The 23,797-nt window shown below is 56.8% G+C and overlaps 1 protein-coding gene across 1 annotated transcript; it reads left to right on the forward strand.

Moving 5' to 3' along the window:
* Positions 1-12,657: 12,657 nt before the first annotated feature.
* Positions 12,658-14,943, forward strand: SSTR3 (somatostatin receptor 3). The gene has a single exon (XM_045552935.1). The coding sequence runs from the start codon at positions 12,688-12,690 to the stop codon at positions 13,930-13,932; it is 1,245 nt and encodes a 414-aa protein (XP_045408891.1). The 5' UTR covers positions 12,658-12,687; the 3' UTR covers positions 13,933-14,943.
* The last annotated feature ends 8,854 nt before the right edge of the window (positions 14,944-23,797 follow it).

Genomic DNA, 23,797 nt, shown 5'->3' on the forward strand with positions numbered 1-23,797 from the left:
ACCTGTTTCCAAGATAGGTACGAGTTGCCCCATTTTGCAGAGGAGGAAACACGAGTACAGGAGACCAAAGGAGTTAGAGCTCAAGTGGATAAGGGGGACACTGCTGTCCCGCCCTCTGCGCTACTCCCATCCTCCTTGCTAACAGAATCCTCGTGTTGTGCACGGCAGCGCTGTACCTAACATCTGACAAAATACTTGTTTCCCAGCCAGCTTTGTAGCTGGGGTCCCAAGGTCACACGGTTCTGGCCAACAAGACATAAGGGAAAGTCAGCTGGAGAGGTGGCTTCTATGAAAGGTTTTGTTTTCTTCTATAAAAAATGACAGACCTAATCGACACTGCCCTTTGCCCTGCCCCCTCCCTGGCTTCAATACTGATGGGATGTCTGGAGCTGCAGCAGCCATCCGGTGAGCTTGAGGCCACAGGTGTGAAGACACAAGCCAACAGGCTGAGAGTGGATGAGGAGAAAGCGAAAAAGAGCCTGGGCCCTGACAGCATCAGTTGGCAGCTGACTAGTGCCAGCAACTGCCTTGTTATGGGAACAAAGGAAAATGAAGCCACCTATTTATCTATTCCTCCGTTGGTCGGGCCTTCTATTACTATAAGCTGACAGCATTTGTAACTGAGGCCTTAGGACTCCTAGCCCAGTGCTCTTTGCATCGCATCAGGTACTAGCAGGCACCGGACATGGGTGAGTCACTTGTTCCTGCTCTGCACATTGGCTGAAGGCCAGAGGCCTCTCAGACAGGAAAGAGAAACCTTGTGGGAAGTCAGTGAGAACCTGTGTTGAAACAGGAAGACCTGCCGGCTGTGGGCAGGAGCTGACAACACAGTGCTCACTCATGCGACAACAGCCACTCCCAGAGCCTGCCTAGTGCCAGGCCCAGGCCGGGCGCGCAGGGCTGTTAGCCTCAGACTCAGCCCTTCTTGCAAGAAATCGTGGCCTGGGGGGCCAGGCCAGCGCCTGCCGGACAGACTGCTTCATCCACCGCTCTCCGTCCCGGAGCCTGGCCGCTCGCGTTCCCTCTTCCAGAGCAGGGGCCAGGGGTCCCCCAGGCTCCTCCCATCTCCCACCCCAGCTTTCCCTGGTCACCAGGCTCGGGCAGTTCAACCTCCCAATACCTATTAAATCCACCCCCTTGTCCCCACTGCTGCTTCCCTCTCTCTGCCTGTCCTCCATCTTCCACCGGGCAGCCTGGGGGTCTTCCTTGTGTACAAACATACTCGGCCGCTTGGATGCCGTGACATCCTCCTGTTACCTTCAAACATGCTTACACAGCTGCTGGCTCATCCAGTCATTTGATCACTCAGCAAATAGTTAAGGAGACCTGATGCCAGACCCAGGGTGTGAGGGTGAGCCAGGCCGGGGCTGCTCTCGCCAGTCTTGGGCCAGCGGGGAGGCTGCCAGTCGGCAGAGAGGGGAGACAGCCCCGCCGTTGTGTGTCTCTGAGCATTTCAACCCACATGCCACAGCCTTCGTCACTCAGCTGGTGCACCCAGGCTCTCAAACCAAAAGTCGGGGAGTCCTTTCTGATACCTTCTACTCCCCATCTTCCACTTCTGACCCATCACCAACTATCTCCCCAGATGTCCCCTTGCCTCCCTTGCCACCACTCTAATGTCCAGGCCAGCATCGTTTCCTCCCTGGATGACTGCAGTAGCGTCGTCTGGTCATAGTCAGCTATTGCCAATAATGCCGTGTAACAAACCACCTCGAAATTCAGAGGCGAACGTCGCCAAGCCTGTATTCATTCCCACGCTCCAGGCTGCGGCTCTGTGTGGGTCAGCTGATTTGGCGGGGGTTTGGCTGGTGACTCTGCCTCAGGCTAGGGGTTGGGTGGGCTCAGCACCTGGCCACAGCTCCAGGTCTGCCCCACCTGCCTCTCATCCTCCCGAGACCAGTGTTACCCGGAGCGTGCTCTTCCCACGTGGGTCCCAGGAGGCCAAGCTGTGCGTCACAAGCATAGTTAAGGCCTCTGCTCACGCTGCGGGTGGCAGAGCCCAATGCCAGTGGGACAAGGGGTATTTGCTGAGTGCCAACCCAAACTCTCATACCCCCTGACCTGTCTCCTGCTTTCCACTCTCGCCCTTGGCCGTGGTTTGGTCTCCACAGAACAGCCAGAGTGGTCAGGTTAAAGCACAGATCAGGTTGAATCACTCCTTTGTTTAACAGCCTCCATGGCATCTGGGGACATTCAGCATGAAACCCCACCTCACCTACGAGACCCTGCATGATGTCACCAGTGCCTCGCTCCGGAGCTTCCCTGGTGCCCGCCTGCCGGTTCCTGGCACAGCTCCTGCCACAGCGCTGCTCCCAGTGTTCATGGAGTCCCAGGCCCTCTTCCACCCAGGACCTTCGCTCAGGCAGGTCCCTCCCTCCGCCCCCAGCACGTGGTCTCCCAAAGCCTCCCCCACAGTCACCCACAGTCACCCTCAATCACCTCCTCCCGCCTCTCTCCATCCTCTGTTGGAGAGCAGCCTTCGTCACTGGTTATATTTAAGCATTTGTTAGACGGGTCAGTTTGTACAAGTGCTTCCTTCTAGACTGCAAGCTCCACGACAACAAGGACCCGTGTGCTGTGTTCACAGGTCAACACCAGGACCCTAGTGTGTCCTGGCCCCTTAATCCGTGCCGAATGAATGTTTGTTATTCATGCAAGTGAGCAAGTGGATGAGGGAATAGACTCCAACGGAGGGAGAGAGACCAACCATTCGAGCACCAGCTGAGCCTGCCCTTCCGGCATCCCTACCAAGGAGCCAGCCATGTGTGTGGGCCATCCGGGACGTGCCAGCCCAGCTGAGGCCCCAGGTCACTGCAGCCCCAGCCACTGTCACGTGGAAGAGAAGAGCCACCTGCATGAGCCCAGCCAATGCACAGAATCCTGGCCGATGACAACATGGCTGCTGTTACAAGCTGCTGCATTTTGGGGTGGTTTGTTACACAGACACGGATGCTGAAACAATGACTTGGGGGCTGGAATCTCTGCTGTCTACTCCTTTGACCTCTGACTTCTTGCTACCCTGCATGCCCACCCCAGAGAAATATTGACCTCTGGGGACACCTGACTCCATCCAGTCCTCATGGGGTACGGTAGGCAGGGCAGGCTCTGGGGAGGGAGAGGCAGGTCCGGATGTCTCCAGACTCCTGGAGACGGCCTCAAGGAAGGCGAAATGAGCAGTTGTCCGTATAATCCAGATTCAATTCAATTCAGTTTCCACACACTGACCACGTGCTCCACATTGAGCGCTCAGAGGCCAGTGGAAGGACCAGATGCGTAAATAAACACCTGCCGCGTGGCTTGATGCACGAATCACAGAAGTATATTCAACACAGAAAGGAAGAGACTCGGGTGTCGAGGCGCTGGGGTGGAGATGTTTCCACCCCGGCCCGTGCTGAAAGCAGGCGCCACAATAATGCGAACAAGAAACAGAAACAGAAACTCCCATCTTCGAAGAAACTAGGAGACACCTGTAACCTCAAAGCACGAGCATTGAGAGCAGATGGAGGGGTGGTAAATGATTTAACAGAGCCCAGGAAAGCAAACCTTAGCGCCTGCTGTTTACAGGGCAGGGCAGGGGCAGGGGCCGGCGGTGGAGACAGAAAAGACGTGAACCAACTGGCCTTTCAGCATCCTGGAGAGGCTCCGAACTGGGGGGCCCGGACACCACTGATGGCGAGGCAGGAGGCCGAAACAAGAGATTGCTTGAAGTCTGTGTAAGGAGGAGTTAGACACTCGCTGTCCAGGTCCTCTCCTTGGCGCTACTCAGCCAGTCAGCAGCCCCTCCCAACCCCAGGCAGGGAAAATTCAGCCAGAATGCTCTGGACCCACGGACACCGGCTGCAGAGCAGAGTGGGGGGCGGCAGCAGAATGATTTTGGAGATGTTAGAGATTCGGTTATGCTCAGCAAATAATCACTGCTTCCCACCCATGGGAGGAATGTATTTCCCCATTGCCCTGCTGCAGGGCTTGGACATGTGACTTGCTGAGGCTACTGGGATGTTAGCACATGCATCAGAAGGAGGGACTGGAATGTGCTTGCACCCCTGAGCATGCTCTCTTGTGCTGCCAATAAATAAATAAATAAATTTAATTTAATAAAATAAAAAAGAACATGCTCTGGACAAGCCTGTTGCTTCCAAGAGTGTAAGGGAAACACGGAGCAGAGCTGTCCAGCTGACCTGCAGACCTGCAACTGGATACAGCTGGGCCCAGTCCAGCCCAGTCTAAATCAGCTCATACCAGCTGACCAGAAGATGTGTGAGTTAACCAAGTGCTTATTGTCGTGTGCCACAGAGTTTTGTGGTTACTTGTTACACAGCAATAGCTGACTGATACAGGGGGATTATGTGAAAGCCTGGATACTGAACAAAGTGACCCCAGGCCCCTTCTCTGGCCCATTTCAGGGGTGTCAGCACCCGGCATGCATTTACCCCAGACAGGAAATTTGAGGATCTGGTCATCCGAGAAACGTCTCACAGATGCTGACATCTGGGTGTCCTTGACCAAAGACCCAGCTGTGCCACAGAATGCTCATCATTGTACGAGCACTGCTCCTGAGCTCCAGTCAGACTTCTAATGCCTCATTCTGAAACAGGAGTGGATAACAAAGGTTGATTGGTTGAAGAAAACTGTAATGTGAAAGAGACCCGATCAAAGAAGTAGAAGGAAAGGAACTAGCAAGAAACAGAGACAGTGCAGTGAGCAGAAGAAAACTGTCAAGAACCATCATTGCCATCCTTGAGGAGATCAGGAAACGTGTCCACAGAGAAGCACGGAATGCCATAGCAAAGGCGCAATCAGAGAACAGAGAAGAGCTCCTGGAAATTAAAAGTACGTTGATTAAAATAAAGATCTGGTGATGGGCACACCAAAAACCCTCACTTAAGCATTATTCAAGGTATCCATGTGACAAAAACACTTGTACCTCCTTAATTAATATTTTGAAATAAAAATAGAAGGATTAGAAGATAAAAACAGATAACTCCCAGGAAGTAGAACAAAATGGTAAAGGGTGAATGACAAGAAAATTAAAGGTTTAATCCAGGAGGCCCAATATTCAAACAATAGGAGTTCCAGACAGAAATAATAGAAAAATCTTTCTCGGAACTGAAGAACACAAATCTCCAGATGAAAACGGTCCACTTAGTGACCCAAATGATGAATGAAAAAGACCAACCAAATCACATTGTTATGAAATTTCAGAAATTTAGGGACAAAGCAAAGATCCTAGAAGCTTCCAGAATAAAGAAAACAAAGTTACCTAAAGTTACACACAGTGGATTTGGAAGAAGAATAGTGCTGGAAGCTAGTGACATGGACAGACGTCTTCCATCAGCTGAGTCAACGTGATTCTCAACCTCGAATTCTACACCCAGCCCAGCTATCAAGAAGCAAGAGAGGAGAATTAACTATTTTCAAACATACGCACTTTCTCAGGAAGTTACTCGAAGCTATGCTCCATCAAAATTAGAATGTAAAATATCAAAAAGGAAGACATGGAATCTAAGAAACTGGATCGAACACTGGAAACAGCTGAAAGGACTCTCCAATACTATGCTATAGAGAGACTCTCAGGATGTTGCCAAGTGTAGGCCTAGGGGCAGCTGGCCCACGCAAGAGGAGTTCAGCAGTCTCCAAGGGAAAATGACCACTGAGGCTGGACTCTGGAAACTACACTGTGAGGTTTGTGTGAAGCTGTAGGAAGTGTGTGGAAATGCTTAATCCAAGAAAATGGTTTCTTTCAAAAAAACAAAAAACTAAGCAAATGAAAAAATGAGGCAATTATTAACTCCTGACTGAGCAGGAAATAATATTTACATTGCATTAATAACGGGAACACTGAATATGCATTTAATGAAAATCGTGTTGGGAGGATGGGGAGAAGGGGTGAGATGAGGGTGTGCAGGGAATCTAAAATTCTCACCCACTGTAATAGCAAGTCAGTAGACAACGGGTGAAATCGAGGACTCAAGAGACAGAAAAATAAAGATGACATTTGGTAAGATGGAGGTAAATACAGAGAAATAGCTAAGAGGGTGGGATTGCTTCTGGGACAAGGAGGGGAGCAGGGCTACAAGAGGACTGCTATTTTTTGCTGTTACAGACATTTTTAATCACTATAGTTGTCCCCTCTTATCTGCAGTTTCACTTGCTGTGGTTTTAGTCAACCATGGTCCAAAAATATTAAGATATTTTGACAGAGAGAGAGAGGCCACATTCACATAACTTTTATGACAGTATATTGTTATAATTGTTCTATTTTATCATTAGTTATTGTTGTTAATCTCTTACTGTGTCTAATTTATAAATTAAATGTTATCACAGGTATGTATGTACCTTATAGGGGAAAATACAGTACATATATAGGGTTCAGCACTATCTGTTGTTTAAGGCATCCACTGGGGGTCTTGGAACATGTCCCCTGAGAATAAGGGGGGACTGCTATATTGGTTTTTAAAATTTACTTGCAAACAGTACTTTGATAAAATAAAAGCAAATTAAAAATAATCGCATTACAGATAAAAAGGAAGCCCGGAGGAGAGAGCACCAGAGAACGGGAGGGCTTCGGAGAAGGCTGCCCAGAGCAGGTGATGCCTAAACTTGTTGCAGGTGAAGAGAGGGACAGCCTGTGCAAAGGCCCTGGGGCGCGTGTGAGGTTCAGACTGAAGACCTTGGTGCTTTACAATGAGAGGAGGGGGAGAGTTGGGGGGCATGCAGGGAAAGGCAGGCTACCTGGGCCCCTCAGGCCGCAGTAGGGACTGTGGATTTTATTTGACGAGCACAGGTGGCCATAGGAAGGTCTCAAGGAGGCAACTGGTGTGACTTCCACTTGTAACAGACTCATTCTCCCTGCTGAGTAGTGGGTGAGGGTGGAAGCAGGGAACAGTGAGAGGTGTAGGGGAGGCAAAGGTTTTCCCTCTACCCTTCTAGGATTTCCAGCTGGGCCTAAGAATTAAACTGACATAAGACAGATTAACAGGAGAAAAGCACACGAATTTATTGACGTGTACAGTGGGAGCCTCGGCCCACCCTCCCCGCCAATAAACAACAACAAGACCCAAAGAAGGGATCAGGCTATGTGCTTATACACTAGGTTGAACAAAGAATGATAATTGTGTAACTAAAAAGACAAGTTTAAAAGGTCTGTTTGTACAGATTTATCTCGGCCTTGACTCCCACCTCTGGTAAAAGCATGTCTTCTTCCTCACAAAGACTCATTTCCTTTTCTCTCCCTTCTCTGACAGCTCTCCCCTTCCCTCCTGGGGCAGGGATCAGCACAGGCCGGGACACGGCGGCCAGAGGAGAGGCCAGGCCTGTGCTCAGGCCGCAGGGCAGAGGATCTCAGACCAGGTGGGCAAATCCGGCCCTCTGCTGGTTTTCATACAGCCTACAGGCTAAGAATGGTTTTTACAGATGACCATTTGCAATTGATTTATGGTAGGAAACAATAATTTTGAACTCCAATTAAGCAAAATGTCATCCCCTAAGAGAATTCTATTCTTCTCATTCATTCACCTGTATCACAAAACATCATCCTCAATTATCATCATTATCCTTGGAATTTTGTCAGTTAAAAATTAGTGGAGATTTGTTTCCTCACTGCATACTGTCTTTAATTTTGCATTTCAACCCTCAAAGCCTAAAACGTTTATTCTTTACCCTGTCCTTCCACCCCTCACCCTGCCTGGGGGGCTCCAGGTTCAGCGATCCCCCACCTGGCCCCCCGCCCCTCCCGGGGCATGTCATGGCCAGTGTTGTGGCAGGTGGCTGCAGGGCAGGACCGTGGACTCCCAGCCCACTGCTCGCAGGCGCCCTCGGCCCTCCTCTGGGCCCTGGCTAGCCCACACCCCAGCTGGCCTCAGGACACAGCTGTCGCCTGCGGGCATGTGCTGCAGTGGCTTGAGGGAGCTCCGGCTGGCCACGGGCTGGCGGCCCGAGCACCACATCCTCCCCTCCAACTCTCTGCAGGAGCCAAGGCCGGCGTGGGTGGCTGAAATCTCCTCGGTAACAGGGTCTGCCCCCCTGCTCCCTCTGCTGCCTCCTCCCAACCTGCACCCCCTCACCCGCACCTGCTCTCCGGCCCTCAGCCCCTCCTCCCGCCTCTCCTGCACCCCCCTCCTTGCTGGCTCCATGTCACCATCTGTGGCACAGTCCCTTTCTGTCACTCTCCCTGCCACCCCCTCGTTCTCCTTCCTCCCTCCTCGCTCTCCATCCCTGCCTCCCTCTGCATCTCTCCCTCTCTCTCCTTTCTCCTCCTTGTCTTCTCCCTGTCAGCGTCTCTCCTCACTCCCCCTCATTCTGCCTTTCCACCCACTCACCGTCCTCTCTCTCTCTCCCTCTCTCTCTCCCCTCCTCCACCTCCGACCGACCCCCTTTCCCTCTATTTCCATTGGCTTCTTACGTCCCCTGTTCTCCTTTTTTCCTCTTCACCTTGGGGAGCTTGTCCCCCACCCCCACCCCGGGCCCCTGACTGCAGACCCCCCCATCTGTGTCCCTGCCCCCCAGGATGTATCCTGGAGATGGGGGTTGATGCACCAGGCACCGCTGGGAAGTCAAGGCCAGAGACCAGACGGGAGAGGTGCTGTGGGCAGACGGGGCTGCCGAGGGCCCAGGAGGGGCCCTAGCCCACAAGCCACCTAGAAATGGGCCCCATTTGGGTGCCCTGGCTAGGGATGCTCTGGGGACACCTGGGGACAGGGCAGGGAGGGGAGACAGCAGGATGATAACCAGCCTGGCGGCCAGGAGGGGACCCCTCACCCTGTGGGCAGGTAAGGCGGCTGGGGCTGGGTGGGTCCTGGAGGGTGGGGTGCCGGAGCCCACCCTCTGCCCAGGATGAACTTGGGAGGCTGGGGCTGGGGGCTGGCAGCGGGTGAGGGGTCCCAGGGAGGAAGGAGGAGGCCCTCCTGTGACCTCTTGGAGGGCTGCAGGAGCAGGGGTATTCATCTTAGAATCTTGTGCCACAGTTCTAGAATCTCAGAATTGCAGAGCAGCAGCATGTTAGAGCTGGAAGAAGCCAGATGCATCACGGCATTTGGCCCCAGCTCACGTGGCAGCTCTCCCGAGCTCCCCGCTACGCGCCCGTGCTCAGCACTCTCATTAATCTCGACAACGCCCCTGGAGGTGAGTGCGCTTGTCTTCATCTTAATGGGAGGAAACTGAGGTCCACGGGGGAGAGGTGACTTGTCCAAGGTCACACAGCAATTTGGCATCTTCACTCTGTGGCAGAGTGAAGCCCCCAACCCAGTGCTTGTGGGGGGTGTTCCTGGGGGCCAGACCCCAGGTTTGGGGTGGGAATGTGCCAGTCGGCACTGACCAGCATGAGCCGAGGCTCTCTGGGAGAAGGCCCAGGTGCAGAGGACAAGCAGATGCAGAGACCACTGGGGGCCCCCAGCCTGCATTGTCAGGGCCGTCCCAGACCTTGATTCCTGTCAGCCCGGGGCCTGTTGAGAAGCCAGTGTGGCCAGGAGGTACCAATTGTTTACGAGCAGACAGAACTGGGTTCGAATTCTGCCTTCCCACTCCCCAGCTGGTGACCTTGTGCAAGTTACTTAACCTTTCTGAGCCTCAACTTCTTTCTCTCTAAAACCCTCTTGGGCTCCATGGGGATTTCATAGTGAGTTTGAAACCTCCGCCTGGGAACAATGTCCCACCTTGGAGCTCTGCTTGCTGAACTGCTTGGTTGTTCACATTCAAGGACATTCCGAGTGGCATGCTAGGTGCTGGGGCTAAAGAAATAGATCATTGAGGGTCCCTGCGTCCAAGAGCCAGCATTCCAGGGGCTGGGAGACAGGCAAATGGAGAGCTACTGGGTGCCTGGCATCCCCGAGGGCCCGTCTGTAATTGCTGTGGGGCTCAGGGAAGCCACTCACCCTCTCTGTGCTCTGTCCCCACTGGAACAGTCCTCTGAGGAGCCCGCCCCCAGCTTTCAGGCAAGCTTGTGCCAAAGATAAACCAGACGGGAGGAAAAGTCCCTCCTTCCCGGGGATGAACTAGATTATGCACAGGATTCCAGCTCCTTAAAGAAAAGACGGCACCTAAATTGCAGGTCGGGCTTATGCGCGTGGAAAGCTGTGACTCCCCTGCTCTGGCACGGTGGCCTGGTAGACTTTGACAGGGAAGACAGGCTGAGAGGAGGGCGGAGGCCAGGAGTCTTGGGGGGGTGTCAGGGGTTCTAGGAGGGGCTATTTCAACCCACAGCACAAAGGAGAGTCTGGCTGGGTACGCTGTGTTCCTGCCAGGGCCACGTGTGTGTCAGCATGCGTGCTCGTGCGTGTGGGTACACACATGTGTGCCAGGCAGGGGGTGGGCTGGCCTCAGAGCTCACCCCCCGGCTTCCCTGGGGGCATCTGTCCAGCTCCTTGTCCTTCTCTGGAGCCTGGAGCTCCTCCCCACCCCCACTCCGAGCCCTGGGGTGCTGTACAGGGGCTCTGTGCACAGCACTGCGATGGACGGGGGGTGCGGGGGGTGGTGGTGGTAGGTGTCGCAGGACCCTGGCCAAAGAAGTAGAACTCTAAGGTCCCAGGTTCCACAATTCTGGGTCTAAGAAGGACTGATTCTGGCATTCTAAAATTCTAACGTTGCCTGATTCAAGGACACTGAGTCTAAAGATCTGATTCTAAGATTCTATGACTGTTCGAAGAAGCTAAAATTCTATTTCTCAGCCTCCTATAGTGTGAGGCTTTGGGTCCATGATCCTAATGGCTCAAGAGCCCAAGGGGCAGTGTAGGGGGCTGGCTGTCAGCTGGGCTCTGGAGTGGGTGCCTTCCCTAGGCCTGGCCTCAGTTTGTTGCCCTGGGGAACGGGTGTGGAGGTGGGGAATGGTCGTTAAGGGTCCTCCCAGATTTGCCCCTTCGTGGGACACTGTATGACGCTGCATGTCACCAGCTTAGCCTGGAACCTGGCGCAGCTGGGGCTCAGAGCAGCTGGCAGCACTGTTAGGACGCTATACCCTGCTGTGCAGACACTCTGCGAGCCCCCCACCCCGCCCCAGTGCTGCTGTCCCAGGCTCAGGAGAGCTGATGAGGGCTTGGGGAGAGGGGTGGATTGAGGACAGTTTGGGGACGCCCCCCAGGCTCGGAGTCCTGTCTCCTCTCCCAGACTCAGGAGCAAGGAGAGGGTGCTCTGAGCCCAGCCAGCCTGGGGTGTAGTCAGGAAAAGCCATGGCCTGGGGGTTCTTTGCCATCCTTGGCCTCCCCTGGCCTGGCACTCGGAACTCTTGGCAGTCCCAGGTCCTCAGGGCAGGGATAATCAGGTGGGCTCACCCACTGAGAGGTGTTTTTTGGAGTTGGGGGGGGTCTCCCCTTCCCAGGAGGCTTGCACCTCAAAAGTGCAATGCGGACTGCAGGTTGCACTGGAGGTATTTCAGGCCCAGCGTCGGTTCAGTCGGAGGGTATTAGAAGAAGGGCTTCTCTGAGAAATTTCTTCCCACCTCAGGGTTTTCTCCAGGGAGAATCAAAGGACAGCCAGGAGCCAAGGGACAGGGTTGGGGGGTCATTAGAAAGAAGGGGTGTGGTAGGAGGTTCAGGCCCCAGAGGAGGCTCCTGTTTTCAGGCGTGCGCTTTCCCCAGCAGGGCCTGAAATTCCACCATGGTAATTCATCCCCTTGGCACTCAGAACTGCCCGCCCCGGGCTCCTCTGAGTCATCCCATGCCTCAGGCACGGAGGCAGAGCCGCTGGTGCGAAAGTGATGCTGGGAGGCAGCGGGTGGGGGGTCCAGAGCTGCATAAGGGGGAGACCACAGCGCAGCAGGGAGCGGGAAGAGGCCCAGTTCCTCAGCCACATGGGACGTGTCACGAGAAGGATGCCGACGAACACCCCGGGAACACGGGTTCGCTGTGCCGTGGGCGAGTGCGTGCTCACGCCCCAAGACCGTCTGAAATGTCCCCGCTCCGGGCAGCCCACCCTACTGGCCAGGGATGGTGGCCATTCTTGTCAGCACCATCACGTGAATTGTAAATTTCTCCAGCACCAGTGGGTCTCTGGGGGAGAAGGGGCCTCAGCCGCACCCCCAGGTTCACAGCCAGCTTTCCTGGGCAGGGGCTTTGGGAGGGTGCAGTGGGAAGGCCCAGGCTGAGGGGGTTCCTAAGGGCTCCCAGTCCCAGAGGAGGGGACACCCCTGAGCCCGTGATTCTTAACTCCATTTGGAATCTGAGGAATCTGACACAAGCTCTAAGCTCTGAGCTCTGCCCCAAAAAGACACGGACACATTAACCCCCACCTAGACTCCCGTGGTTCCCCTGAAGTTCGTCTGGGTGCAGGTGGAGGACCTGGGATGTGAAGCAGTATTTCTCAGACGTGAGGCCTGAGACCTGTTGGTGGACGATGCAATCCACTTACTGGGGTCCTGCCAGCTGGGGCATTATACGTAGAAAGGGCAGGTATTGGTTTATGAACGGATGTGACTTCATGTCCCACACCACACACCAGCTGCATGATAGAGAGTGGTCATTTCACCCCCTGAGACTTGGTTTCCTCATCTGAGAAATGGGGGCAGCACCACCCAGCCCTGTGGGCTGTGCAGCGCAAATGAGAGGGTGCGTGCCAAGCCCTGATCTGGGGTACGGTAGGTCTCCAAGTTCAGTGTGATGGGGGAGGGGCAGCACAGAGAAAGCCATCCTCTGTCGTGACCAGGCTGTGTCCTCCCTCCTTCAGGCCAGTAGCTGACTGCTGACCACCCTCCCCTCGGCCATGGACACCCCTGGCTATCCTTCATTGGTGCCCACGACCCTGGAACCTGAGAACGCCTCCTTGGCCTGGCCCCTGAATGCCACCCTGGGAAACGTGTCGATGGGCCCAAGCCCGGCAGGGCTGGCCATCAGTGGCGTTTTGATCCCACTGGTCTACCTGGTGGTGTGCGTGGTGGGCCTGCTGGGCAACTCGCTGGTCATCTACGTGGTCCTGAGGCACACGGCCAGCCCGTCGGTCACCAACGTCTACATCCTCAACCTGGCGCTGGCTGATGAGCTCTTCATGCTGGGACTGCCCTTCCTGGCTGCCCAGAACGCTCTGTCCTACTGGCCCTTTGGCTCCCTCATGTGCCGCCTGGTCATGGCCGTGGACGGCATCAACCAGTTCACAAGCATCTTCTGTCTCACCGTCATGAGCGTGGACCGCTACCTGGCCGTGGTGCACCCCACCCGCTCGGCCCGCTGGCGCACAGCGCCCGTGGCCCGCACAGTCAGCGCAGCCGTCTGGGTGGCCTCAGCCGTGGTGGTGCTGCCCGTGGTGGTCTTCTCGGGTGTGCCCCGTGGCATGAGCACCTGTCACATGCAGTGGCCCGAGCCGGCGGCAGCCTGGCGGGCCGGCTTCATCATCTACACGGCTGCGCTGGGCTTCTTCGGGCCGCTGCTGGTCATCTGTCTCTGCTACCTGCTCATCGTGGTGAAGGTGCGCTCGGCCGGGCGGCGGGTGTGGGCACCCTCGTGCCAGGGGCGACGGAACTCTGAGCGCAGGGTCACTCGCATGGTGGTGGCCGTGGTGGCGCTCTTCGTCCTCTGCTGGATGCCCTTCTACGTGCTCAACATTGTCAACGTGGTGTGCCCGCTGCCCGAGGAGCCTGCCTTCTTCGGCCTCTACTTCCTGGTGGTGGCGCTGCCTTATGCCAACAGCTGTGCCAACCCCATCCTCTACGGCTTCCTCTCCTACCGCTTCAAGCAGGGCTTCCGCAGGGTCCTGCTGCGGCCTTCCCGCCGTGTGCGAAACCAGGAGCCCACCGTGGGGCCTCCAGAGAAGACCGAGGAGGAGGACGAGGAAGAGGGTGGGGCGCAGGGGAAGGGGAAGGAGGAGAATAGCCGGGTCAGCCAGATCACACAGCCTGGCAGCAGCGGGCAGGAGCGGCCGCCCAGCAGAGCAGCTGGCAAGGAGCGGCAGTTCCTGCCCCGGGAGCCCTCAGCTGGGGAGAAGTCCAGCACGCTGCACATCAGCTACCTGTAGGGGCCTGGGGAGGGCCAGGGTGGCCCGAGGAAGGGACAGAGGCCATGGGTGTGCCTGGGGCATGCTGCCCTAGGTGCCAGAGACCCATGCTGGGATGTTCAGAGGCCTGGGCTCTGATCCCACTGCTGCCGGGACTTGCTGTGTGACCTTGGGTAGGTCACTTCCACTCTCTGGGCCTCATTTCCTCCCCTGTGACTCAGGGATAGGAGTAAGCGGTCTGGATGAGCTCTGTCAGGCGAGAGGTCTGGTGGGCATCGCTGCTGGGCTGACCTTGCTGAGCGGGGCCGGGGTAAAGGCTGAGTGCAGACGAGCCTGCCTCCCAGAGACGGAGCATCCTGGGGAACCAGCCTGAATCTTGGCCCTCAGAGGCCTGGATTTCCCAGGCTCAGGGTCAGGGACACGGGAGATGCTGGGGGCTGGGCTGGAGCCCCAAACAGAAGAAAGTCTAACCTGGGGGAAGGAGGGCCTAGAAGTGCTCAGGCCCGGGTCAGCGCTCCCCTGTGGGCTGTGAGGCCTTGGGCCAGCTGTGCTCCTCTCAATTGTCCTCTGCCGGACAACTCGGTAACCTCCAGGCCCTCTTGGCCCAGACGCTCAGAGCTGGAGCTCCTGTGATCCTGGACATGAGGAGAAGAGGTGAACTTTCTAGGAAGCTAATGGTGTCCAGCTTCAGGGTCCCTTACTGCTTGGGCTCTTTTGAGGCCCTGAGTCTAATTTTGTACTGTAATTTTGTATTCCTTTTCTTAAAGAGGGACCCCAAACTGCATAAGCCTAGGCCACCCAAAGCCTGGCTCGGGGCCCCTGTTGAGGTCAGCTACCTAAGGCAGGTTGCTTTGGGTCTTGTGGCTGGAATTGGGGTGGGGGCATCCTCAGGTCTCTGAGGGCTTCCAAGAGCCTCCTCATAGTGGGACCTGCCCTGTTTCTCTGCTTGCGACCTCTCTCTCTTCCCCTCCTGGAGACCCAGGCAGGGACCCATGTGGACTGGCATGGAAAGAGTGTCTGAGCAGCGCTGTGAGGAGGAGATAAGAGGAAGAGGAGGGAGAAGGAGCAGGGGGGAGGACGACAGATCTGTTTCTCGGAGCCATCTGTGGCCCCTGTGGGCTGAGCGCAGTTGCAGCATCTGTGAACCAGAGTCGCCGATGCCTGGCCCGACCAGCATCAAGGAGAAGCTGCACGACCCAGTGGGTGAGCTAACGCACAGGGCGGCAGCCCCTCGAGGGCCTGGGAGCGGCAGAAAGAAGGGTTCAGGCCTTGACAGAGGCCACATCGGGAGAGTGATGAGCTCCTGGTGAGTGGGGGAACAGGCCTCCCCATCCTCTATGTTCCTGGCGGCAGCCCCCAGGAGTAGAGACAAGAGGGGTCTGGAATGGAACCACAGGGAGCAGCCACTGTCCAAGGCTGGGCCCGGACTTCCTCCTGGAGAGAACCCCTTCAAGCCGTGGTAGGGCTTGCCCTGGCGAGGGTGGCCCCTCTACAAAATCCCTCCACCCCCACCCCCTGCAGAGGGCAGGGGGGTCCTCAGGGAAAGCCTAGGAACCAGAATTTTGGAGACCTGGATCTTCAACCCGCCTCAGGGTCCTTGGCTAGCCTCTCTGGGCCTCAGTTTCCCCGTCATAAGATGGCGGTGGTTATCCCAGCTTGTCGGCCTCCTGGGACTTGGGGAGAAAAATGAGTCATGCTGGGTAAACTGCCAGGCTCACTGCAATGGATGCCCTCCGCACCCCCAGGCTTGGCCTGCACCCCTGCCCCAATTCATCAAGTAGCCTCTCTGTGTCTGGCTCTTGGGGTGTGGACACTGCAGGCCATGAGAAATGGGGAGTTGGGGGTCAGAGGCCAAGGGGCAGGGAGGCAGGGCTCAGGGACAGTGCAGGACCTTCAGAGGGGAAGGGTGTTCACAAAACCAGAGATTCCATGGAGATTGGGGGCTGGAGGCCCAGCCCTGGGACGTGGTCTGGGGCTCCCCTGAGGAGGATCTGAGCATCTGAGGAAGAAGGGACCCCTGGCATTCCAGCCTTCTCTGGCTGACCCTGCCTTCCTGACTCCTGAGCAGATGAGCAATGTCCTGCAAGGATAATGGGGAGGCCAGTTAGGAAATCCTTGCTGCTTCTGCCCCTAGCTGTTGTCAATAAAGATGGCGATACACGACGGCATTGTGGCCTGGCCAATCCCTCTGCCAGACGCCGTGGGTACAGATGGGTGTGAATGTGCAGGTGTGTGTGGGCTCTGTACACCCTGGCCTCTTCATGTGTGGCCTCCCAGAGCCCAGGTCCTCCAGGGAATGTAGAAGATACCCTTGACGGGCCCGCACCCACAGCCTTATAGATCTTGATCCAAAAGCAGATCTCCTTCCTCCCTATTATCTAAATAGCAAATCTCATGGAAGAAAGTCAATTGGCTCCAATTGGGTCACATGATGGTCCCCTGGGCCAATCACCAAAGACAAGATGATAGGGTGCCATGATTGGCCAGGTGTGGGTCATGTGCCTATGCTGCCAGCAGAGAGAAGGTACGACATGGGCAGCAGGGTAGGGGTGGTCAGGGACAGCCCACCCATGGCAAGGGGAGGTGGGCCAGGCAGCAGCAACAGCAACCTGGGTGTGCGCAGGGTTCACTGTGTGTGGCTGCCTTTCCTGGCTGTGATCACATGTGTGTGAAGGTTTGTGTGAGCACGGTGCAGGGTGCACAGTAGGTGCTCAGCCACGTCTGTGAGTGAACGTGCATTGGGGCCTCACGTGGGACAAGGGTGCATGCGGTGGGAGCAGAGGAACTGCTGGGGCCTGAGTGTGGTGTGGGGGTTGCCGCCTGGGCCAGGCCCCACCACGGGCTCCCACAGCCCCAGCTCCCCCACCACAATGGGTGCTACTCCCTGTGCATCTCACGTGCATGCATGTGTGTAGATGTCCTTGTCCCCCACACACGTGTGTGTATGTCTGATAGCCTTGTCCCTCCCAGGGCACGCCTACGCCTGACGTGTCTGTGTTTCCAGGCCTAGCCGTGCTGGTGCGGGCCCTTCCGATGAGTATCCAGAACGAATGCACAAAGGGGGCCATTGCATTTCACAATTCCAGGGTACGCCACCCTGTGACTCCAGCCTCCTTTGAAATTGTATAATGTGGTGGTCCTGAATAAATGAGTGTGGGGGCATGAGGGGCTGAAGGAGCTTGTAGTGGGGTTTGGGGGTAGAATCTGTGGGTTGGGGGCACCCCAGGGGCTGTAGGGTGAGCAGAGGTTCTGTGGTTGCGAGCTTGAGCAGGGCGGGAGGAGTGGTGACAAACCAACTTGCCTGACTCCTCTTCTTCAGCCATCGAAGTTGCTCACACCCAAGTCCTTACCTTGAACTTGTCTCTCAGAGGCGGTTGCCAGGCAACAGCCCATGGCCACCCGGCTCTGGACCAGGACTTTTTATGTTAGCATCAGCATTATCAGGAAGGAGCTGGAAGTCTGCAGGGCTGGGAACAGAGAGAACCGAGGCCCCCAGATCTTTGGGATCCTCTTCACCTAGAAGGAGTGGGGCAGATGGAGGCCAGTGTCCCATGGGAGGTGACAGCTCGGGCTCCACAGGACTCCAGACACAGAAGAAAACACAGCAAGAAGCTCAGGCTATCATGTGGGGGACACTGCCCTGGAGTTGTATAAGGCCTCCATCCTGCCAAGGCCTCGGGGCACTCCCCGGCACTGGTGGGTCTGCTGGCAGGCTGCAGGGAAGACGCAGCCCCTAAAAGTCATGGGACCCAGAGTCGGAGGCCTGGGCCCTGGGCCCCACTCTGCCACAAACCTACTGTGTGGCCTTGGGCCATTTATTTCACCTCTCTGGACATGATTCATTTCGTTAACAAAGGCTTTTTTGAGCACCAGCTGTATGCAAGGCCCTGCCACTGGCTGGGGGCACAGTAGAGGCAAACGACAGGATTCCCATGCTCACAGTGCTCACAAGCCACCACACGGTGAACGTGTCACTATTTGTTGGGCTCACTGGGGAGGGAAAAGTACAATGTGCTCCAGGAACCTCAGGGGGGTCGGTGGGGCTGCAGCAAGAGCCGAAGTCTGAGCCTAAGTGTGCCAGGCAGAGGGACCTGCACGTGCTAAGGCCCCGAGCATGGAGGAGCCCAGTGAGCGAGGGAAGAAGGTAGCAGTGAGATGCTTCAGGGACACAGGCTGTGTCATACGGGCCTCCTTGGGCGTTAATTCCTGCGATGGGCTGAATATTCCCCCCATTCATATGTTGAAGTCCTAACTCCCAGTATCTTGGAATGTGACCTTCTTTGGAAATCAGGTCATTGCCGAGGTAGGTAGTTAAGATGAGGTCTTACCAGAGTAGGGAGGGTTCCTAATCCAATGTGACTGGTGTCCTTAAAAAGGGGAGATTGGGACACAGGCACACAGGGAGATGTCACGTGAACATGAAGGTGAAGACCGGAGTGATGCTTTTGCGAGCCAAGGACGCCAAGGATTGCCAGCAAACACCTGGATGCCAGGAGACAGGCTGGGAGCAGCTCCTTCCCTCACAGGCTCAGAAGGAGCTGAGGCCTTGGTCTTGGACTGCCAGCCTCCAGAACTGTGAGAATAAATTTCCCTTGTTAAACTCACCCAATTTGTGCTACTTTGTTAAGCCGCCAGAGCAAACTAACACAATTCCCCACCTGCAAAATAGAAATCACAGCCCCTGCTCCTCTGGGTCTCTGGGGAGACCTGCTGGATTAACCCACTCATTCCTTCATTCAGCAGCTACTGGGTGGCTGTCAGCTGCAGAAAGCTGAGGGCGGAGAAGCAGAGTATAAGGCCTGGCTTCTAGAAGGAAGTGACAGCACAGATGAGAGGTACAGAGGGCGGTTCCTACGCACACAGACTCTGGGACTGCCTAGGTTTGAATCCCGGCTCATTGTTCAGTAGCCGTTTGACTTTGAGCCAGTTAATTAACCTCTCTGGGCCCGTGTCCTCCTCTCTGGGATGAGGATGAGAGCAGTTGTCCCTGTTGTTAGGAGGTTTAAATGAGTTAATATTTGTAAACTGCTTAGAAGAGTGCCTGGCGTGCCACAGGTACCGTGTAAGTGGCACATAGACACGGGAAGTGCTTTTACAGAAGCAAGAATCCATCTGCGGGTGGGATGGAAGCCTCCCCAGGAGGGGTTAGAGCCCAGCCAAGTGCGACTGGGGGACCAGAGTTTGTCTACAGGGAGGTGGGGGAGGCCTTCCAGGCCCTGATGACAGCTCTGACATTTCACAGCTGAGGGCAGTGGGGCCCAGCATGGCTATGTGACTTTGCCCAGGGTTACAGCACCAGGAGTAGGACCCAAAACACTTTTTTTCCCAGCCTCTAGGCCAGTGCCCATAATTTTTAAAAACTATGAAAATGGGGGATGGGTGGACAGGCATGATGCGGGGAGAGGGGAGAGCTGAGGCCACTGTTGTCAGCTCCCTGGTGGCCACTGGGCCATGGCAACGTCCTCAGGGAAGACTCGACAGGCAGAGGGGCAAGCCAGTCCCCACCGGGACCTCAGTTGCTTCCCAGTTGCTTCCCAGAGGCCCAGCCACCCCCAGCAAGCTTTGCAGCCCTGGCACAGGCCGGCCTAGCAGACCGGGGCAGGGTGCACACAGGGGTGAATGACGGGCGCACACGCGTGCACAAGTGTGTGCTAAGGGTGAAGCCAGCCTTCACTTTCCCATAGGCTCAAAGAGAGTGGCCAGGCCACATTCAGTGTCCTCCAGGGTTCCAGACGCTTTGAGTTCTGGCTCACGTGCCCCCAGCGCCCATTTCCTCGACCACCATCTTGTTCCTGGTGGGGAAACTGAGGCCTGGGGTGAAGGTGGGCTGTACCAGAGCCCTGCTGGAGAAGGCATAGGACATGGCCTCTCAGCCCTTCGACCTGCTTTAATGCAGCAAGTGTGTCAGTATTTGCTCATGGGAACTGCTGGCGCTGCACACTCGGCCGTGGCCCGCACGGCCCAGAGCCCGGCTAGTCGCTCCCTGCCTGAGACCGTGGGTCGCCGCTGAGCTCTGCCGGGACCTTCCGCCTGCTCCTCTGAAGGGAGGGTCTCTCCCGCTCTGGCCATGATAAACAGCAGCTATCAGGGGAAAAGGAAACACACACAACGCCCCCTTACGTGGGCGGCCGTGGCAGGTGAGCCCTTGGCACACACTCAGGTTCGAACCCCAGCTCCGCCACTTCTTAGCTGAGTCCCTTTGAGACAGCCTCGGAACCTCTCTGAGCGTCAGTTTCTTCATCTGTAAAATGGGCTCCACACCCCATCTCACACGACTATCGCAGGACTGCCCCCCCTTCCCCCGCCGCAGGGTGGCCTCCGCAAGGTCAGCGCTGTGCTCTCTGTGCCCGGCAGGGGGCGCCGCGGGACCTCAGGCCTCGCCCCCTCGCCGAGCGGCGTCCGCCCAGGGGCTCCTCTCCGCGGGCCAGATTCGGCCACATTCGGATCCGCTCGGTCTCATTCGGCTCTGCTCGGCTGTACTCGGCAACATTCGGCCAGACTCGGCCGAGCTCGGCCTTGTTCGGCTCTGCTCCCTGGCTTCGGGGAGTCGTCCGTCTTACTTTTGCAGCGGGGAGGTTGTTGCTGGCCGCCAGCCCCGTCATCCTGGCTCTGCCACTAGTCGGCCGTGGGAGGGAGACGGCTGCTGGCCCCCAGTGTGTCTGAGCCTCAGTTTCCCCCTCTAACAATGAATAGGGGCCTCGTCAGGGGGGAAGAGGGCCTCGGACGGCGCTGGCGCTGTCCTTCCCTGGGTCTCTTGGGGATTCAGTTCCCGTTTTGTAAAATGTGATCCAACTCGCCCAACTTGGCCTAACGCCAGTGGGATCAGACGGAGAAACTGAATCCAGAGAGCGAAGTTCACCCGGGGCCACTGGGCTCGTCAGTGTGTGGGGGACTCTGCAGAACCGGCGCTGAGGCTCTGCCCGCGGGAGGGAGTGGGGAGCTGCCGGGAGAAGGAGGGTCCGTTGGGCCCTCTGCCCACTTTGCGGAGATGCTGGATTTGGGGCGAGAAGTGAGAGAATGGGCGCCCAGCCCACCCGCCCCTCCGTTCGCCTAGAAGGGGCTGGGGCCGGTGGGCTGGGCTGGGGGCCGGGTGGGCGCGACGGCTCTCCCCGGCAGGTGGCGCTCACGGTGTCCTTTGTTTAAATTGATAACTGCCCGTGACTCCAGGAATCATCATAGTTACTGCTCTCTTTTTTGACAGGCACACATTTTGTTTGTTAACTACGTGAAGCACACGGTGCTTTGCAAGTGCTGACGGAATGTGCCTGTTTTTACACCTTCCGCTGACCCTGGGCTGCAGTGTGGCCAGATGGTACAGCACGGTGGCTGGGGCTTGGCTCCCAGGCAGTCTATAAAGTGGACAGACAAGGATTAGATCTCAGAACAGGACCTGGTGGGAGTCAAAGCTGTCTTCGGGAGTGGGGGATGAAGCGGAGTGGCTGGAGAGATACAGGGTGCGTGCCCTGGGTTTCTGGCCTTAGTGACAGGGGTTCAGGGCTTTTGCCTTGGGGTCACACCTTTGCTGAGGGGAGTTACGGCAGGGTGACGAGGGCATCCTGGGCCAGCTGTTCCTCCTGGCTGTGCTGTCGCCTGGGTCCCAGGCTCCCAGTGGGGGTGTGCATGAGGAGAGTGGGCACCCCCCCACCATATGCACGGTTTAGCCAGGGAGCAGTGCTCATGGGTGGCCAGTTTGGAGCACCCCGACTGGGGATTCCACCAGGCTGCTCAGGTGTACCTGGCTTCCTCATGTCCACCTGGCTCAGGGACAACAAGGCTCAGAGAGGTAAAGTAATTTACCTAAGGTCACACAGCTAGGAGGAGGTAGAACTGAGTCATAACCAGGGCTGGAGCTCTGCCTGCAGGCCACCTGACCACTGAGAAGATCCTTAAATGGCTGGGCAACCAAGAGATGACCCACAAATGGAGGAATTCTCAGGCATGGCAAAAGACAGTGGCAAGGAAAATATTGAAGTGTAACATTCCAGAGTTCTGCTCTCTTGTCAGCTCCGTCCCCAGCCAGCTGCCCTGGACCAAGGGAGACAGGGGGCCCTTCTCTGGGGCGTTGCATGGCTGGGAGCCAAAGGAGCTGGCCCTAGAACCTGGCGAGTCACCTGCCTTTCCAGACCTCAGCCTCCTTACCTGTTAAATGAGATGAACAGGCTTCCCCTGCAGAGGGTTGCTGAGTGCGGCATGGTACACAGTGTGGGCACACAGTCCGCCTTGACAAAACCGTTCCTGTGGCTCCAGCCTGGTTCTCCCCATCCCACACCCGTCTTCTCTCTCCGTCCCCCTTTCCTCACAAGGTCAGGCTTTCTAAGCCCCAGGGGTCAGAGACAGCCAGGAGCTGGCTCCCTCCAGAGCTGCTGACTCAGCCCTTTTCCCTCTGTGGCAGCAGGGAGGTGGCTGCCTCCCTCCGCAGGCCTGGCTCTGTGCCCTGGGAATGCTGCCTGGGGCAGGGCCACGTAGCGGGCAGGGGCGGTGCAGGCCTGCTGGTGTTCACTGTGGCCACAGTCCTTCAGTCTGCTCTCCTTCCGGCCGCCTTGGACCCCTGAATAGACCTGGGCCACTCCAGGTCGGTTTGGGAAGGGAAACAGCACAAGGCTAGAATTCAGGAGGGTCTAGCTCTCATCCCAGCTTGGACTGCAGTCTGCTGTGCGACCTTGGGCCAAAGACTTGTCCTTCCTGGACCACAGTGTCCCTGCTGGTCAGATTAAGGAATCAGATTAGATCATCTCTAAGGATCTTCCAGGATATTCTGCTATTTGATTGTCCCTCAAATAGGGAATCTGAGGCCTAGAGAGGAGCCCTGGCCAAGAACACTTAGCCTAGCTATAAGTGGTGACTGGGGTTTAGCACCTAAAGCCCCGGACTTAAGTATGTACCCCTCACGTCTCTACACCCCTGCGCCTCCCTCCTCCGGGGCCGGCCCTGAATGAAAGCCTTGGCCTCGTCCCCATGCTCAAGGGTGGTGGGCACCCCAGTGGGTTGGAGAGGCTTCCCTCTGTAGGGTGGTGGGCTCCCCTCTGCTAGCCATGTGGCCCTGGGCAAGTCACTTCAGCTGCCGGCTCCAGCTCCCTCTCCCCGCTGTCCTGAGGCTGGGGTGGGATTAGTTGAAACAATGGACAGAGATACCCTGTGGGGACCAAAAGCCCCTAGAGAGCCAGGCCTGGCCCAGGCAGTAAGTCCTAACACACGTGGAGGGGAGGGTGGCAGAGGGTGAGACACTTGTCTTTGCACAGAGATCTCTGGCCCCAGAAACCAGGGCAAAGAGCCAGGGCTGCAGCCTTTGCCAAAATTCCCCCAGCCTCAACAGAAGGAAACTGAGGCAGGACGCTGCCCAGACCTAGGGGCACGCAGGCTGCCCCCTGTGAGCTTTTTGGGCTCCAGAAGACCGGGAGGATGAACCAATACCATTGGCAGAGTTCCAGAGAGGACTTTGGTGCACATGGGCGTGGGGGACTGCCCTGGCTGCCGCCCTCACACGGTATGACCTGAGGAGGTCACGCTTGCTCACTCACTCAGCAGACAGGCACTGAGCCCTCCCGCGTGCCGGCAGGAGGGACCCAGGGACTGGGGTTCTTGCTCCATCACTGCAGGGTGAGGTGTTACAACAGAGGAAGAAAGAGCTAGCAGGTTCTCCGTCCTCACATGAAGGGACCTCAGACCCCTTCCTGCTCTGACTGTCTAGGCCTTTGAATCAAACAAGACCCCCTTGGCCCACCAAAGAGTTAAGGAAAGGAAATCCCCTCTGTCTGGCAGAGCCTGAGGCTGGAGGGAGGGAGCAGGAGGAGGGGCGCTGGGAGCCAGCTCAGCCGCTCCCGCCCTGGCCCTGCCTCCCTGCATCCCTTCCTCCCGCCCTCCCCAGCTGGGCCTGGGGTTCTGGGCC

This window comes from Lemur catta, chromosome 6 (assembly GCF_020740605.2).
Source record: "Lemur catta isolate mLemCat1 chromosome 6, mLemCat1.pri, whole genome shotgun sequence".
Classification (NCBI taxonomy): Eukaryota; Metazoa; Chordata; class Mammalia; order Primates; family Lemuridae; genus Lemur; species Lemur catta.